The sequence below is a fragment of the Mytilus californianus genome, unplaced genomic scaffold, assembly GCF_021869535.1.
Source record: "Mytilus californianus isolate M0D057914Y unplaced genomic scaffold, xbMytCali1.0.p SCAF_3, whole genome shotgun sequence".
Lineage (NCBI taxonomy): Eukaryota > Metazoa > Mollusca > Bivalvia > Mytilida > Mytilidae > Mytilus > Mytilus californianus.
Genome location: NW_026262679.1, coordinates 16,460,649 through 16,479,177, shown reverse-complemented (window position 1 = coordinate 16,479,177; position 18,529 = coordinate 16,460,649). Strand labels below are relative to the sequence as shown.

Below are 18,529 nucleotides of genomic sequence, written 5' to 3'. Positions count from 1 at the left end.
TACCAGATAAGCGTTTTGAACTTTTGCTCTCTGGAGACTGATGGTGTTTACTTTTCCTGAATTAAAGTTTGCCAAGATAAGCCATCCGAATACAACAAGTCTAATATGTCTGATTTTCATTTACACTTCTACCCTCTCAAGTAAATGAAATGATTGTCAATTTTACACTAAGTTAACCTCGATCGGGAAATTAATCGTAGAAGATTCATTCCTCTGTACGCAAACGGAAACGCTGTTATCTCTATTAATATGTATACGTAAATTAAACCCGTTTTTTAATATCCGTGAACCATGAGCGAGGTCTTAGGAATTAAATAAAGCAGATCTATGAATAAACTCTAATACAATTAGAAATACTGTATTGTCGAACAACCATGATTGGATTCGGTGACCAATTATGAAAGAACAAGCACGTCCGGGGTCATTGTCTACTACTGTCAAAAGTTCAATGATAAAATCTATGGTGTCTATTTGTTATACATTTCCAATATGTGGACTCAAAGTATTATTAATTAATTGGCGATAGATTAAATGGAAACCATTATTATTTACATAATCTTCTGTACTCGTCATTTTTTATTCGTCATGTAGTCTATCAAGATTCCAGTCCGTTGATATGAAGGGAAACTACATGAGGAGACAACAATCCACAAAGGAGCAAATTTTAAGCAATATGCATGCTTTTTCCTTGTCAATATCCTAATCCTATTTATCTGTATTACATACTTTTATCCAACTCATATGTTGGTTTTGTCTTCGGCTCTTGGTGTGTTTTTAATAACTGTTTTCTTTCTTGTGTATGGTTTTGTTAGAGATATTTAATGTCTTTCGCTAAAGTTTGTATTTTTTGGTCAGATTGAAGATCCTAAATTTCCTGAACAAATTCGTGTGAAAGGAAAAACTACTAAACTAAAAATAAACGAACAGAAAAACCTCTGAATTACAAATGACACGAAAACGTATTGACCTGCGAGTTGATAGAAAAAAATATATCATATAAACAAATACAATTTGAAAAATAAAATGAAATAAACATGCAAGATGATTTTTCATTTCCTATTGTTACTTATCCGTTTTTAGATGATGATGTTCCCTTGGCACAATCATATGGTGTTTGTATATCTCAATTTGTTCGATTCGCTCGTGTATGTAACAACGTATTTGATTTAAACGAAAGAAATCTCTGTATTACTGAAAAATTATTACACCAGGGTTTACGATATCACAAACTTGCAAAAACTTTTACTAAATTTTATAATCGCTACAAGGACATCATTCATAAATATAAATCAACAAGCAGACATCTTATACGTTCTGGTATTTCACATCCCATCTTTTGTGGTAATATTTTATACAAAGCACAAAAATGTCGTCATTCACCTCAAAAGCTAACCCAACCTTTAAACAGACTTATTCAGAAGGGATATAGTTACGATATTGTTAAGCCATTACAGATGGCATTTTTTTTTTTTTTTTTTTTTTTTTTTTTTTGAGTTTTTATTGATTAACTCAAAGGGTTTTGCATTGGAGATAAACACATTTTTTCTAAAACCAGTTGTTGGCAAGATACGGCTATGTTAAATTCTCGTATAATTTATGATGGCATGATACTAAACCCGTAACGGGAGGGATTACGGTTGATTTTCATATGATGTAGACATTATCTTTTAATCAGTTTAATTGAATTCTGGAGCTAGCTTGTCAGTAATTGCTAGTAGTCCTTTGTAAATTATGTTTATCAATTGTCATTTTGCTTAGTTTCTTCTGTTATCTATTTTGACATCGTCCTCGGTGTTTTACTGCGCGTTTTGATGTGTGTATGTTTATTCCACATTGGTTAGAGGTATAGGGAGGGGGTCGAGATCTCACAAAACATGTTTTACTCCGCCTCATTTTTGCACCTGTCCCAAGTCAGGAATCTCTAGCCTTTGTTAGTCTTGTGTGTTTTTTTTTATTTTGGTTCATTTGTATGTTTCTGAGTTTAGTGTGGCGTCCATTTCGCTGAACAATTACATTATTGTTTATGGGCCAGCTGATTTTCGCCTCCGAGTGCGGGATTTTCTCACTGCGTTGATGACCCATTGGTGGCCTTGGGCTGTTTTCTGCTCTTTTGTCGGGTTATTGTTTCTTTGACACATTCCCTGTTTCCATTCTCTATTCTATAGAATTATGTTGTTGAGTTGGCACCTTGATTTTCAAAAAATATTAACAAACGTCAACGACGAATGTATCTAAGTATGTACCAGAAACGTAGAAGTTGTATTATCCTATTAACTCAAATTAAAAACGGTACATCAGATTTGAAAATACTACTATGGATTAAAATTCAACAGTTTGAAAGTCAATTATATATATAAATACCTCTATAATGATATCAATCGGAGACCAACCCTAACTAGAACTTCAACCATGTATATACCAATTCAACATATATTTTGCCAACAAAAAGTTCCTCATACCAAATAATATACCTTAGTAAACGGTATGTACAAAGTAATTTATAGTTGACACAAGTATGTAAACAACGGTTGTATTGTTTCTAGTACATGTTACGACCACATTCTAAGCAAAAGAAGTATTCATTTAGTAAAATTTACTTCTAAGATTAAAGTTTCTAATTTTTTGTAGACGATTTGTGTTACCAAGACTATAGAAAACTGTGCTGATAAAAGATCTACAACTCTTATTTGTATGTTGGATAAAACTTATCTATTTTATCTTCTTTTTCACATTAAGTTTTTGTCACTTCAAATAATTTGATATTAATCACGAGAGCATTTAATAGGAAAACAAATGTAAACAATACCAAGTGAACTTCGAAGTCGAAAAAGCAACAACAACAACATTCTCAAAAGAAATAAGACGAACTAACAATAAACTGAATTAAAACTTATTATTGAGAAAAACAAATCTTACCAAAGAAAACGAGGGTGTACTTAGGTGCTTCACATGGGTAAAAAGTACCCATTGGTGCACACATCGGGCTGCTCATTAAAAATAACAATCTTTTAATACGTCGCATATCATGTAGCCATCAACCACGAACAATCCTTTATTCTAGTGGGGTCGTTGGTTGCCGTCTGCCATAATTGTGTTTTGTTTATATGTTATCGGTTTAAATCAGACAGTTTGCTTCCTCTTTTAAATGGTTGCATTTTTGTTTATCCCGGAGCCTTTATAGCTCATTATACGGTTACTAAATGTTTACATACAATATACATTTTAATTCTTTTGGTCTCTGGTTGATAGTTGTCTCATTTACAATCGTTCTCCTTATCCGTTTGTTTATAACGGTAACTGTTGTTATGTATTCTTGTTTATAATAGTACCATATTATAGTACGTTCCATCCTGATTAAAAAAATTGTAATTTAATTTCTGAAAACCGGAAGTACCTTCTTTGAATGAAAATTGTTACTGGCATATTTTTTCACGGATTCAAATCACGGTTCAAAAGAACTTCTCGTTTTGTGAAATTTCTCACGAGCTTATGTCTTGCATCATTTGAAAGCTTTGATATAGTAAGCAATTTCATTTGTCTTTGATGTACATCTGTTATCCAGTATATCGTAATAAGGTCGCATTTTCGTTATGTTCGAAAAGTGCAAATAAAAAAAGTAAATACAATAAAGAATAAATATAATTCTATATCATACAAATTACCACACAGTCTTTAGCTTCAATGTCAAACATTCAATGTTTGATAATATATCAGTGAAGCATACTAGATATAATTCAGAGCTTTAGGTGTAAATTTACTAAGAATGATGGTTATCATGACAATTCATTACTTTAAGTTTTATATTACATCATAAAATGATGTTACTGTTCTAGATTTTTGTCTCTTTTATTATCATTGCCAACTCGCTTTGAAATGTTCACAAGTAAATTATTGGTAAGTGAAAACGTTGAAACTAAAGAGTATAAAAATAAAAAAAATAACATCATGAAAAGCGCCTGTACTTTTTTCATGTCGACAAAATTACAAATATGATAAAGAGTTTTAGTACAAAAGCAGCAAATGAAAATAATATGTTATACATTGTAAGAATAATAACGATTCAACATGATAAGACATTTGCATTTCGATTAAGTGGCTGTCCGTGCAAACACGACTCAAGATCACAGTGGCTGTGTCGGTTTTGACCTGAATGATACAGCTGGAACCATTTCCAATCTACAATGTAGCAAATTACATTTCATTTTTACAAATATCTTGTGAAAAAAAAAATAAGAAACACCAGAAAAATAATAAATTAACAATATAGAAATATCAAATCGTGAATTCGTAGAGTAGAATAGCATTCTTGCTTTATTTTACTACTTTTGCAAGAATTAATGCCAACCGAAGCATTTATTCGATAAACCAAGACTCAGGTAAACAGAATTCGCTTAACAAATATCGAAAACTGACCAGTTAAGCACTCTCTTCCACATAATGTCAACCCACATAACCGAAAGGAAAGAGTACAGTTAAACAAATTGTAAATGTCTTTGTACGTTCTAATACTATAACCCATATCACTGAGCAAAATGACACTCATTTCAAAGTAAGCATAAAATGCATACATGAGATTGTCTCCATGTTTAATGATTTAAAATAAATGAAATATCATCAAAGATGATAGGCAAAGAACCTGTGCAGTGAATAACATTAAGAATGTTTCTAGCTTTTCTGGTATCACATTTGAATCTATAAGTTCATGACTGTGTAAAAAGGTAATTAACAAATAAATTAAAATCATTGAGCATGCAACCAAAATAAACTTACAATTTTTTGTCTTGTCTTGTATTCTTTTTCCTAAAATTAATATATATATATATAACAAAAAAAAGAAAATATATTCAGTATTCTCAAGTTTATTTTGGTATGGTTTTGTTTATGTTTTGCTTGTAATACAAAGGTTCTTAACGTAATCAAAAAAAGTTGTACGCATTACAGCTATGTAGTTAATTGGAAATATAATACAAATCTCTAGCCTCCGTTTCAACTGATTTTATAGTTTGTTCTATTGTTGTTCTGTACTACCACTGACCCATGTTGGGGGAGGGGCGCTAACAAACAAGTTAGACATCGCCACATTCCTCGTGTATCTGTACAGATACATTATAGCTTACGATATAGGGTTTGCTCATTGTTGAAAGCCTTACGGTGACCTATAGCTGTTCACATCCTTGACCTTTTATCTATAATTGATAGTTATCTCATTGGTAATCATACCACATCTTCTTATTTTCATGTGCATTAAATTGAAAGGATTAGATTTTCAATAAATATGACACATCATAATTGTGAGAAATATAGTACCAGTCCGTGTCCTGTTGAAATTCATATGGAACCTTTAAAAGGTGAGACATAAATTATATAGAATGCGTTATAAAACTGTGGAGTAAAAGTCACATGACATCCTTAAGATTCTATTGTAAAATATATTCCAAATATCTGTCCAACTGGAATATATTACTCATTACTTTTATCTATACAAATATTGCAACCCGTTGATAAAGATAATCATTTGAAGCCTTTCGTCAGTTGTATCACAAAGATTAGATTTTGTATGATTCTTATATAGACAGTGTACTACTTAAAGACATAAACGATGAAATCGGCGCTTTGATTGTTGCTATTAATCTTGAGTTAAGTATCCCAAATGGTCTTCGGTTATTATGAAGATGTCCGTATGCTTCAGCAATTACAAGACATTATCCTCCGGCCGGCCATTGGCAGAAGTGTTATTTGTTGTTCTAATTTGTTGTATCTTATTATAAATCAGTTGTCCGACAGAAGTGGGATATTTTTGTTTGTTTTTTTTTTGTACAGTATCAGAAATATTAGGCTTGCATCAAAATGGGAAAGGGGGGGGGGGATTATAAAGTAATTATTATAGTTGAATCATCATGTGGAATTCATTTGTTTGAGCTGAAATGGCATAAAGTTTTTATTTGTGATATGACTTCGTCGATCTGCAATATATATATACATACTTTCCCTTTCCACCTTTGCCTTTTTTGCCTTTTCCTCCCTTTCCTTTTTTACCCTGTTTATCGTCCCTCTCAATTTTTTCCAGGTCTAGTTCTCTGCAATGAAATGAACATTAATTTATCCATTTTACTATCTGACAATTTTCTGATATAATATATTATTATGGTTTCATCTAATTGGATTAGCCATATATAAAACATGCCATTTATAGTATATTATCATTTTCCTTCTTTTCTTAATTTAAAAAAACAAACCATTGCGGCATTTTAAATTGTAGAAACTGTATTGGCGTATTACCTCTCAGACCAGATTTCAAACCGGATATAAGAGGACTTTTTAATAACTTTCTAGTATGTTAAACTTTCAAAGCTAACCAATCTTTTTATTTTCTTGGAATCGCTCTTTTCGACCTGAAGTACAAAGTGTATCCTGGACCAACCATGAATAAAAGGAAGAGCGCGGTATACGTCAATGAGACAGCAACAAAACGACAGAAATAACCAAAAGACATCCAGATGGCAACATGCAGACGTAGGGCTTCAACAATAGACAGGTGTCTTTACGATATGCGTCTAAAAATTATAAAATAAAGTCAACAGAAACAACAAAAATCTGCTATAAACAACAAATTATACAAATAACAAAAAATCAAAACAATAAGATATGACAAACGACAACTACTGACAAGGTTTTTGACTTGTGACAGGCACATGAACATTTTCTTTGCGATCCAATCTTCCGAGAATATATTGCTTCTCCTAGCTTAAGTTTGGCAAAGCATTCATTTCGGTAAACGTTTGTTTTTGGCAGCTTTTAATTGGCAAATATCTAAAATATAGTTAATTCCTATTGATTTTAAAAGACTTTTTCTTCATTTGAAAAGTTTATTGAAAATGATGGCTAAGTCGTCTTCAGGAATTCCCCAAATTTCTCCAATTTGCACAGTTAAAATGTTAAATATGTTACCTTCATAAGACTTTTCTGTTTTTGAATAAAATGTTTAATTCTTATGGATTATAACATCGATGAAACGACAAAATCACTTTTATGGTTATATAATATAAGTACATGAACGTCTAAATATATATATATATATATATATATATATATATATATATATATATATATATATATATATAACTGTTTTGTGCGTCTTTGAATTGCTATCTTATTAAAATACATCTCATGATGTTAAATTCATGTTAAAAGGTGTGAGTTATTTAACAAATTCATGTTAAAGGGTGTGAATTATTAAACAGTCCATGTTTCATAATTCAGAACTTTTAACATGAATTTACAGTCCATGTTTAATAATTCACGCCTCTTCACATGAATTTAACATCGTGATATGTACTTTAATGAGACAGCAATTCAAAGACGCACAAACAATTATATATTTAGACGTTCATGAACTTTTAAATAATATAACCATTAAGTAAAGTATGGAATTATACCTTGTACGAAAAAGAATATTTAACTCGGGAATACCGGTATAGTAGGCAACATGATAAAAAAAATACTAAACACAAACGGTGTAATATCAATATATCACATATTACCAATAAGCTGTGATTCATATTATTCCTATAATAATAATGGAACACATTTGTGATCAAAGGGGCACACTTAGTTCCCAGTCGGAATACAATTTACCTGACGTAAAACGTTATCCCCAAAACGAATATATGAGTATTATCAAGCAAAAAAAAACTGATGGACCTGACAATTTCGAAATTGTTATGGAACATACATTACATATGCAATATAGTAAAGCCTTCTTCTATAGCCCTCTGTCCAACAAAATCAGTGTATTCAAATAAAACAAAAATTCTTTTCTTAGGGGAGCTATTGTAGTGGAATACTGGTATTATTGAAAACATCTACCATGTTTGCAGTTTGGTGTTTTCCCCGATTATTTTACCTTACCAAATATTGCTAAAGGAAGTTTTCTCGTTCTGAATATACTTTGTTTGGTTTGCCATCGTTTCTTAACATATCAAAGTTAAAGTAATCAATCTTTGGAAACAAAACAAATGGTTATTTTATGCGCCAACATGTAGTATTTGATAGCCTATTCTTGCATTTAACTGCTGGTTTTAAATAATTTGAAACAATTACATTATAATTAACTAGACAGTACAAAAAACTATTATCAAATTATCAAATGAATTTTACGATTCTAATATATAGAAGATATTTATAACCGTAATTGATATGTAAGAGGGCCTTGTTATCAACATGTTACATTTGTACACATCAACTATTAAAGATTTTTGAAGTAACCTGGTGTCTTTATTTTATGTGCCTTTTGTTTCCTGTGTTAGTCCAAAAGACTGCTCTTCATACATGTACCAGTCGACCAACTTCTTACACTTAACGTTTTTAATTTTGTCTGTCTCATGAATATAAATGTGTCGTGACGAAAATATTAGTCACTGGACTTTACGAAAATAACAATCAATTAATAAAATTCGTTCTTAATTCATTCATAGTTTACTTAACTAGTACTCGTCATGAATATGTCTGAAATATTTATATATCAATTTATTCCTTAACATATAAATAACTATTTTTTAGCATTTTATGACATATCAATATCAAGGATACTAATGTAACATATAACAATGATTATTATTACCGCGTTAAATTTTGACATTAAAATTTAATAAATTTTGAAGCTTTGTATAGAGAATGTCAGTAAGACTTACATTTCACATTGACCTGGAATCAATTCTATTATTACTGCGTTTGCCACACGTTTAGTTGGTAATTCTGGACATGACCCCGATGATACAACTGTCGGTTCATCTGTCAGTTGTTGGTTTCCTTTGTTCATATATTTAAATGTTGCCTTTGGCCGGTATTCTCTCCTACAATAGAAAATTGTGAGAAAAATTTCTATAAGCAATTGAGTAAAGTACCTGATCTAAATCCAAGGTTATTCAATTCACTCTGAAGTCATTTACAATTCAGTTTTACTAACAATTTTGACTAGACATGTTGGAGGGTCTAATTCCCCAGCTTCATTCTCAAAATTAACTAATACTTGAAATTTATCACCCGCTATACTAAAACATAATCTCTCAATCAACATTATTTTGAATCGAGAGTTTACACGAATAAAAATGTAGATATAGATGGCTGAACACGGACCACAGTCTCTAGTCACAACATTGGTATGACGGCATTGGCATCATTGTGAACTCTAGAATAGGAATAGAGTTCATTTCGAAGTTTCAGTTGTGTTTCTAACTAAATTTAATAGATTTGATGTTAATCCATCATAAAAGACACGCAAGTTGATTTAACAAAAGTAGTATTATAGTAATCTTCTTTTTAGTATAATAAAAATCTTTATATAAAAAATCTTATCATAGAGCCAGTAGGAGGAGTAGGGGCAGGAGCATTTTGAAAATAAACATGCAAATATGAAAATTAGTAAACAAAACTTGGGAGGAGATTTTTATGACAGTTTTCACACTGGTATTTTTTATAAATAATAAAAACTTAATTTTATCAAATTATATACGCAGAGTGGTGTTTTACGTACATAGAAATATGGGATTTTACAAATTTAGATTGATGAGAGTAAAGAAACAGAACTGCGATAAAAGGGGCATCGTCAGTTCCCATTAGAATACTAATCACTTGACGGGATAATTCATCTTCAACATACAAATACACAAGCAAAAACTAATGAATTTTATAATTTCTTTGCGTGTAAATGCGTGTATATCAAAATATTTTTTTAATTTATGACAAACATCACATTTTAATGATTTTTTAGGTGAATAAGGAAGTGAGTTTATAGTCTAAATAGTGTTACGTACAGATGTTTCTTCGGTTTGGATTTCTTTCCTTTGCCTTTTCCTCTATTGTCTCTGAAATACATATAATTTTAAACATAATTATATTCAATAAACTATTAAGGTTGTTTTATATATTTTATATAACGGGAGATATACAGTGAATTACAATGTAATGTCGTTCATGCAACAGCGACTTGACAATACATGCTTACTAAAAATGTCCACCTTCAAGTTATAATGCAGCATTCAAAGATAAACACGAACATAATGTATAAGGATCTTATCAGGAAATAATAGCTAGTGAAATCTCTTTCCTCAAATGTGACGTACGAGTGTTAAATTGTATCTGGAGTATTAGGTTAGAAGTACTTTTTACACCTAAGTTAGGGGTTAACGATTCTTAAATGATACATCTATTCGAACATGTGATTTAAAGTAAGATTGATTGATAATGTAAGAAACAAAAAAAACAAATCTACAGATCAACCTATTTGTATTTCTGCATTAAGTAGTAACATCAGAAGTAATCATAACTCATATAAACGTAGAGCGATGGTGTATGACTGTCATAGAGAGATAACCATGCACCAGACAAAAGGACAAACGTGTAAACACTCAACGGCCTGCATGCGGCCTTCAACAATGAGCTAAACCAATACCGTCTACAAATGTCCCCAGGAACACAAAATTTTAAACAAATCAAAAGAGAAAAGCAACGGTCTGCTTTATACTAGTAAATAATAAACAAAAACAGACATGGCTGACAGCAGCCAATGGCAACCTCTGGATGACAGGCTCATGGTTTGGGACGGGCATATATTTGTGAGCGCTCAACCCTCCCCATAACCTTCATCAGTGGTGCTACAGTACAGCAATAAAACAAGCTAACGATCAGTTGAAAAGTGCTTGATTCATCAGATCAGTGGTGCTACAGTACAGCAATAAAACAAGCTAACGATCAGTTGAAAAGTGCTTGATTCATCAGATCAGTGGTGCTACAGTACAGCAATAAAACAAGCTAACGATCAGTTGAAAAGTGCTTGATTCATCAGATCAGTGGTGCTACAGTACAGCAATAAAACAAGCTAACGATCAGTTGAAAAGTGCTTGATTCATCAGATCAGTGGTGCTACAGTACAGTAATAAAACAAGCTAACGATCAGTTGAAAAGTGCTTGATTCATCAGATCAGTGGTGCTACAGTACAGCAATAAAACAAGCTAACGATCAGTTGAAAAGTGCTTGATTCATCAGATCAGTGGTGCTACAGTACAGCAATAAAACAAGCTAACGATCAGTTGAAAAGTGCTTGATTCATCAGATCAGTGGTACTACATTACAGCAATAAAACAAGCTAACGATCAGTTGAAAAGTGCTTGATTCATCAGATCAGTGGTGCTACAGTACAGCAATACAACAAGCTAACGATCAGTTGAAAAGTGCTTGATTCATCAGATCAGTGGTGCTACAGTACAGCAATAAAACAAGCTAACGATCAGTTGAAAAATGCTTGATTCATCAGATCAGTACATTCGTACTGAGCATAATTTCTAAGAACCTATCTAAATGTACTCAGCTAATTTAAAGCCCAAAAGTTTTCCAGACAAATATATCAATGAGTATTCCTCAAACGGAATCGCCTTATTTTATACTAGTGTAAAGACGTCAAAAGCAATCTAAGAAAAGCATGACCTTGTGAATTCCTATATCTAAGTTTCCAGTGAATGATAACTGGATAGCAAAAAATGTTTAGTTATGTATTTAACTTTAATATGATGACAAAAGACAAGATTAAAAAATCTGAAAGGATCAATGAACATGTATAGTTAGATCATCAGTATTATCGCACCGCCGGTAAATTATCACGTTGTGATTGGTTTAACGCCGTCACGTGGTGACCCCCTATGGATCCGTAGGGGTTAGTAAATTTCATAGGGGGTTCATGACGTCACGTCTACTGTTAATAGTGACGTCATCTATTAATGTTGTTGTGTTTAATTGTTTATTTCTCTACAAAACACAGCGGAAAAAAGTCTCGCGGGCGATAAATTCGTTATACGGTTAACTACTGACCCCCTACGGACCATAGAGGGTGAATAAAATCCATAGGAGATTCGGCCTTCGGCCTCACCCCTATGGATTTTACTAACCCTCTATGGATCCGTAGGGGGTCAGTAGCGAACCATATAACTTATAATATTCTGCTTGTCTGGTTCTCGAATAATTCATAGGGGATATTTTGAGGATATACATTTTCGGCCATCAAACTATTTCTGTCATTTAATTGGGGTTAGTTCTACAACCCGGTATTCCGAAAGCCTATTAGTCCGACACATATTGTTTGACAAACAAATAGTCCGACAACACATTATTAGTTCTACACAACTCATTATCTCAACAGATTACTATACAACCCATCTTTTTAAAAACAAATACGTAATATTTTGATTAATTAAGATTGCTAACTTATGTTTTTGTTTGGATGAGATAAAGCAATTACAACGATAAAAACGACGGAATTATTATACTCGCGAAAAATTTTAAACGGTAATCATGGCTGGTTTTTGTGTATAAATGTGTATGCAATACATATATTTCATTTCAATAGACTGTGTCTTACTTAATATTTTTCTGTTTTATCTCTAAAATAATTGACTTACCTATCCCTATCGTTCTCTATGTCTATATCTTTAATATCAGCTGGTTCTACCACACTGTAAAAATTAACATTGTATTATTAGTTACGAAGTAGTGTGCTAGTGACCTAATACGATATATATGGGGTCAGAAAATCCATATTGGGTGAGAGCGAAGCTGTGTAACGAATTTATCTTTCCGACTATCTTAACATGTGGCATGTAGACTAGTGACCTATCAAAGTGATCAAGTCTTCAATATAAGGAACCTACTTCCATTGGTCTATACCAAAACAAATGCCAACAATAACAACTTGTTAGCTTTTAATGTGTTTTCTGCATTTATTTCAATCGTTCATCATCAATTTCTTCATCTGTTGTCTGGGAGAAACGTTTCATATTTTTTCTTTAACGCAGTGTTATTTTTTTATAAAGGAACATAACACCACTACTAACCGTGTATTAAAATAAGCCACGCCTACTAACCCAATATGAAATATACACGGTTTCCACGCTGTCGCTTTTAACCAATGATATTCCTAGAAGTGTATAGGAGGTAAGATAATAATAAATATTATAAACGTCATTTGTGTTTTGCAGTTGATTATTCGCAGATATCATAGCGATTTACATTTGTCGTTTCTATATGGTTTTTTTTTTCTTTAATGTGTTGTCTTTTTTATTCGTTTACAGTTTCTGATTGGTCCCTTGATATCTTTGATGTAGAATGTAGACGAATATGTTGTTTAAAGTATTTTCCTTTTGTCGCTTTTTTTTATTATTATTGTCAACTAGAGTGTAGATTTTACATTGTAATCTCAAGAAAATTATCATGTTGATTGATAATAGTTGTGGAAATATAAATTAACACGTATACATCCTATTTTAACCTTAATATAAAAAGTTATGTTAAGGTCACCCTGCGGTTCACAGACACAAACATGATTTGCCAATTATGTACTGTCACACATCACATCTAGTTGGGACAGACTATGAGAAATTCAATCGAGATAAAGATGACCGAACTGTATGTTGATGGCAGATTATTGTTTGTCTTTGTTGAAATACTTTACTATTTGTCAGACTAAGGCCGATTTTGAAATATAATTTGTTAACTATTCTATCATTGAAAATAAATGTTGACATCGTGGTGTCTTTTCATGGTCTTAATGGTACATATATTGCAGAGGTTCAATTCTCATTGATGTCGCATGTATTGCAAAGAATCATGAAAAATATGATACACACAAATACAATATGACCTGTTTGGTAATAGATTTGTATATTTGTCTAATTGTTTTTCTCAGTACATTATTAACGTCGAATATCAAAATATAGCCTACTGTTTGGGTTTAAGTTGCAAATTAAGATGTAGATAAGTCAATCTATTTTAAAATAATAGTTTTTGTAAAATACAATTCAGACGTCCATAAAATTTACATCTTAAATAAATTAAATATATATATTTCATTCGCCATGAAAATTTAATAGCCCTTTTGTGATAAAATATTTACATTACATTCCTTTCAGAAAAGTATACATTTGTGAAAGCAGTCTATTTTTACATTTGTCCTAAAAATATTCTGAAATCAGATCCTTCATTTTTTTATTATATTTTCATTATACAATATTTTACTATACTTACATTTCACAGTCTTGTGATTCGATAATAAGTTTATTTTCCTCATATCGTGTTGGTAAATTGGGACATTCTGTAGTAGCTGCTTGATCTGCAGAAACAACAGGTTTAGATCCTTGTTGACTTCTGATATCGTCTGGCTTAGATCCTTGTTGACTTCTGATATCGTCTGGCTTAGATCCTTGTTGACTGCCGGTATCAACTGGCTTAGAATGAATTTGTGTATTAACAGGATCAGCTTGCTTAGATGGATCTTGTTGATTAACGGGAGCAGCTGGCTTAGTTGCTGGAATTCCGGTATCAGCTGGCTGAGATCCTTGCTGTTTGTTGGTATCTACTGGCTTAGTTGATGGACTTCCGGTATCAGCTGGCTGAGATCCTTGCTGTTTGCTTGTATCTACTGGCTTAGAGGGCTGTTGTTGGTTAATGGGATCAGCTGGCTTGGTTGCTCGACTTGTAGTATCATCTAGCAGAGATCCTTGCTGTTTGCTGGTATCTACTGGCTTTGGTGGAACTTGTGGATTACTGGGATCAATAGGTTTAGTTGCTGGACTTCCGGTATCATCTGGCTGAGATCCTTGCTGTTTGCTTGTATCTACTGGTTTAGAGGGTTGTTGTGGGCTAATGGGACCAGCTGGCTTAGATGCTTGACTTCCAGTATCGTGTGGATTAGATGCTTGTCTTCCAGTATCAGCTCGCTTAGATGCTGGACTTCCGGTATCATCTGGCTGAGATCTTTGTTGTTTGCTGGTATCTACTGGCTTTGAGGGACCTTGTTTATGACCGGGATCAATTGGCTTAGTTGTTGGACTTCTTAAATCATCTGACTGTGATCCTTGCTGTTTTCTTGTATCTACTAGCTTTGACAGTTGTTGGTTGATTGGACCAGCTGGCTCAGATGCAGGACTTCCGGTATCATCTGGCTGAGATCCTTGTTGTTTGCTGGTATCTACTGGTTTAGAGGGTTGTTGTGGGTTAATGGGATCAGCTGGCTTAATTGCTGGACTTCCAGTATCAATTGGAATAGATGCCTGACTTCCGGTATTAGCTGTTTTAGATGCTGGACTTCCGGTATCATCTAGCTGAGATCCTTGTTGTTTGTTGGTATCTACTGGCTTTGAGGGAGCTTGTTTATTAATGGGATCGGCTAATTTAGATGCTTGACTTCTAGTTTCATCTGGCTGAGATCTTTGTTGTTTACTGGTATCTACTGGCTTTGGTGGACCTTGTGGATTACTGGGATCAATTGGCTTAGTTGCTGGACTTCCGGTATCATCTGGCTGAGATCCTTGCTGTTTGCTTGTATCTACTGGCTTTGACGGTTGGTGGTTGATTGGATCAGCTGGCTTAGATGCTGGACTTCCGGTATCATCTAGCTGAGATCCTTGTTGTTTGCTGGTATCTACTGGCTTTGAGGGAGCTTGTTTATTAATGGGATCGGCTGATTTAGATGCTTGACTTCCAGTTTCATCTGGCCGAGATCCTTGCTGTTTACTGGTATCTACTGGCTTTGGTGGACCTTGTGGATTACTGGGATCAATTGGATTAGTTGCTGGACTTCCGGTATCATCTGGCTGAGATCCTTGCTGTTTGCTGGTATCTACTGGCTTTGACGGTTGGTGGTTGATTGGATCAGCTGGCTTAGATGCTGGACTTCCGGTATCATCTGGCTGGGATCCTTGTTGTTTGCTGGTATCTACTTGCGTAGAGGGCTCTTGTTGATTACCAGGATTAGCTGGTTTAGATGCTGGCCTTCCGGTATCATCTTGCCGAGGTCCTTGTTGTTTGTTGGTATCTACTGGCTTTGAGGGACCTTGTGGATTACCGGTATCATCCGGCCTAGAGGTTTGACTTCCGGTATCAGCAGTTTTTGGGGGTTCGACAGGTTTTGTCCCAATGTGTTGTATTAACATTAATTCTGCAAGTAAGATTCACACTGTATAGTAAAAATTGTTTATATAGTTCCCACCTCTATGAAATCGATCTGATTGTATTTGTAGTTTTATTTTAATCTTGCACTTCAATATGACTTCTGTTTTACAATTTCGGTCCAATCACTCTTACGAAAAGTTATATCCAAATATTCATAAAAAAGTGAATCCTTAAAGTGTACATGCAGCTTTTAAAAATCACCCAAGTTGTTTCAGTCGGTTTTCTGTTTCTCAGTCATTAATTTACAGTGTAGAGTGTGTAGGACTGTAACAGTTGCTTGTCTTTTTGACGTTTTTCGTTTTGGTCATTTTTGTCTACTTTTCTTCCATTTATGAATTACTTTTAATGCAAATTTGTAAATTGTAGTGGATGTAATTTGATGAAAAAAAAACTTTTTAACAAATGTGAAATGTGCAATTGTGTAAAAAAAAAAATGCCTGCAACAGCAGTGAGTAACGCTGAATATTTTTTTCTATTTTCTGCATATTTTTGAAACTGAAATCTTAAAAAAATATTCTATAATCGAGTTTTTTTTTAATCGATTCAACGATGAGCCAATGTCCGTGCAGTCTAGCTGGTGAGCGAAAAATAGTTTTCTGTGCGGCGTACCAAGTAAATGACTAGGTTTCAATGCAATCAAGCAGGTCAACGAAGAGGAGCAACTTACTAATGAGTAGGTGTCCGTACATTGTAGGAAGTAAAAAATGAGCAGGTCTTCATGCAGTCTAGCAAATCAACGATTAGGATCTCTCATTGTAGTATAGCAAGTTGACGATGAGCAGATATCCGTGCAGTGCTAGCAAATGAAAGACGAGCCGGAGTCTGTACAATCTAGCAAAGCAACGACGAACAGCAATTCGTGCAGTTTAATTTATTAGCATTTGTCCGTACAGCAAAGCAATTCAACGATGAGTAGCAGTTTGTGCAGTCTACCAAGTCAACGATGCACAGGTATCCGTGTATATAAAAATAAAAAGATTTGGTATGATTGCCAATGAGACAACTCTTCTCAAGAGACCAAAAGACACAGAAATTAACAACTACAGGTAACTGTACGGCCTTCAAAAATTAGTAAAACCCATACCGCATAGTCAACTATAAAAGGCCTCCAAATGACAAATGTAAAACAATTGAAACGAGAAAACTAACGGCCTGATTTATGTACAAAATAATGAACGAAAAACAAATATGATATACAGCAACAAACGACAACCACTGAATTACAGGCTCCTGACTTGGGACAGGCACATACATACAGAATATGGCAGTGTTAAGGTAGTAAGAAGGCGCACCAACCCTCCCCTAACCTGGGACAGTGGTGTAACAGTACAACATAAGAACAGCAGAAATACATCTACCAAAAACACAGAGTGGACGTGGCAGGGTACTTATACATCCCGACAACAAAAAGACACTAAGTACAGGTCGGAGAGTACTCGCAGTTACTGACAGCTAGTTCAAAGCCAATAATAACTACTAAAAAAAATCATGCATCAAAGACTGAAATATCAATCGGTACACATCCAACATCCAATGGATTTGGTGTAAAGTCAAATATCAATAAGGGTAAGGTCAGTCTACCAAGTCAACGATGTGCATGTGTATATGCAGTCTAGAAAGTCAAAGATCAAGAGATGTCCGTGCAGTCTAAAAAGTTAACGATAAACTGCTGTCCATCGATAGGTAAGTGTCGGTACAATCTAGCAAGTCAATAATGAGCTGATGTCCGTGTAGTCCAGTAAGTCATTAATAAGCGTCTGTCCGTGTTGTCTCGAAAGTCCACGATTAACAGGTGTCCGTACCATGTAGCAAGGTAAAGACGAGCACGTATCCGTGCAGTCAAACAAGTCAAAAATGATGAGGTGTACGTACAGTGTTGCAAAATCTTTGATCAACTGCAGTTTGAATACTTAGGCTAGTAAATTCAATACAGATGAACAACAACCAAATTTTGTGAATAGAAACCCACAGAAAGCCATTCACACAAGGACAAACATTTTTATTGCATATATTGTCATTCGTCAATGATTACTTTTGATGCAGATATGTTAACAGCGCTTCAAGCATTAACATAAAATAATAAGTAAAACACTTACCCCACAACACAAAAAGAAAAACCAGATTTCCAACCGCTGTCTTCATCGTTCAAATTTTTTTTGTCGGTTAATTGCTTTATTTTTGATGTTTTATAAACAAAACTTTTTGTCACAAAAAGGACACTCAATTTCAGAATCATTTAACATCGCACTGTATGTATTCTTTTAAGTTATAATAAAGCAGAAGAGAAACGTATTATATTGAACGATTTTAATCCTAATACTGATGGAAAAAAATATTACAAGGTAGTAATCGTTTCTGCAAATGTGTCCTTCTTCGTGCCTCATTCATTTCTGACGATGACAAATATTCTTATTTACTAGAAAGCATATATAGGTACAACTTTTTTTACAATGTAGAACAGATTTGTACTCTGTACAAGTTTGATATATACATGTTAGAACCTTAAAATGAACTTTGGCACGGTAAATGATA

The 18,529-nt window shown here is 33.5% G+C and overlaps 1 protein-coding gene across 1 annotated transcript; it reads right to left on the bottom strand.

The window, feature by feature from the left end:
• Positions 1–3,621: 3,621 nt before the first annotated feature.
• Positions 3,622–18,134, bottom strand: LOC127734011 (sialidase-like). Its single transcript, XM_052243551.1, has 8 exons — positions 18,094–18,134; positions 14,072–15,983; positions 12,451–12,504; positions 9,813–9,863; positions 8,691–8,852; positions 5,985–6,077; positions 4,771–4,800; positions 3,622–4,176 (listed from the first exon to the last, which is right to left on the bottom strand). The coding sequence occupies exons 2-8, from the start codon at positions 15,976–15,978 to the stop codon at positions 4,122–4,124; spliced, it is 2,352 nt and encodes a 783-aa protein (XP_052099511.1). The 5' UTR covers positions 15,979–15,983; positions 18,094–18,134; the 3' UTR covers positions 3,622–4,121.
• Positions 18,135–18,529: the final 395 nt, after the last annotated feature.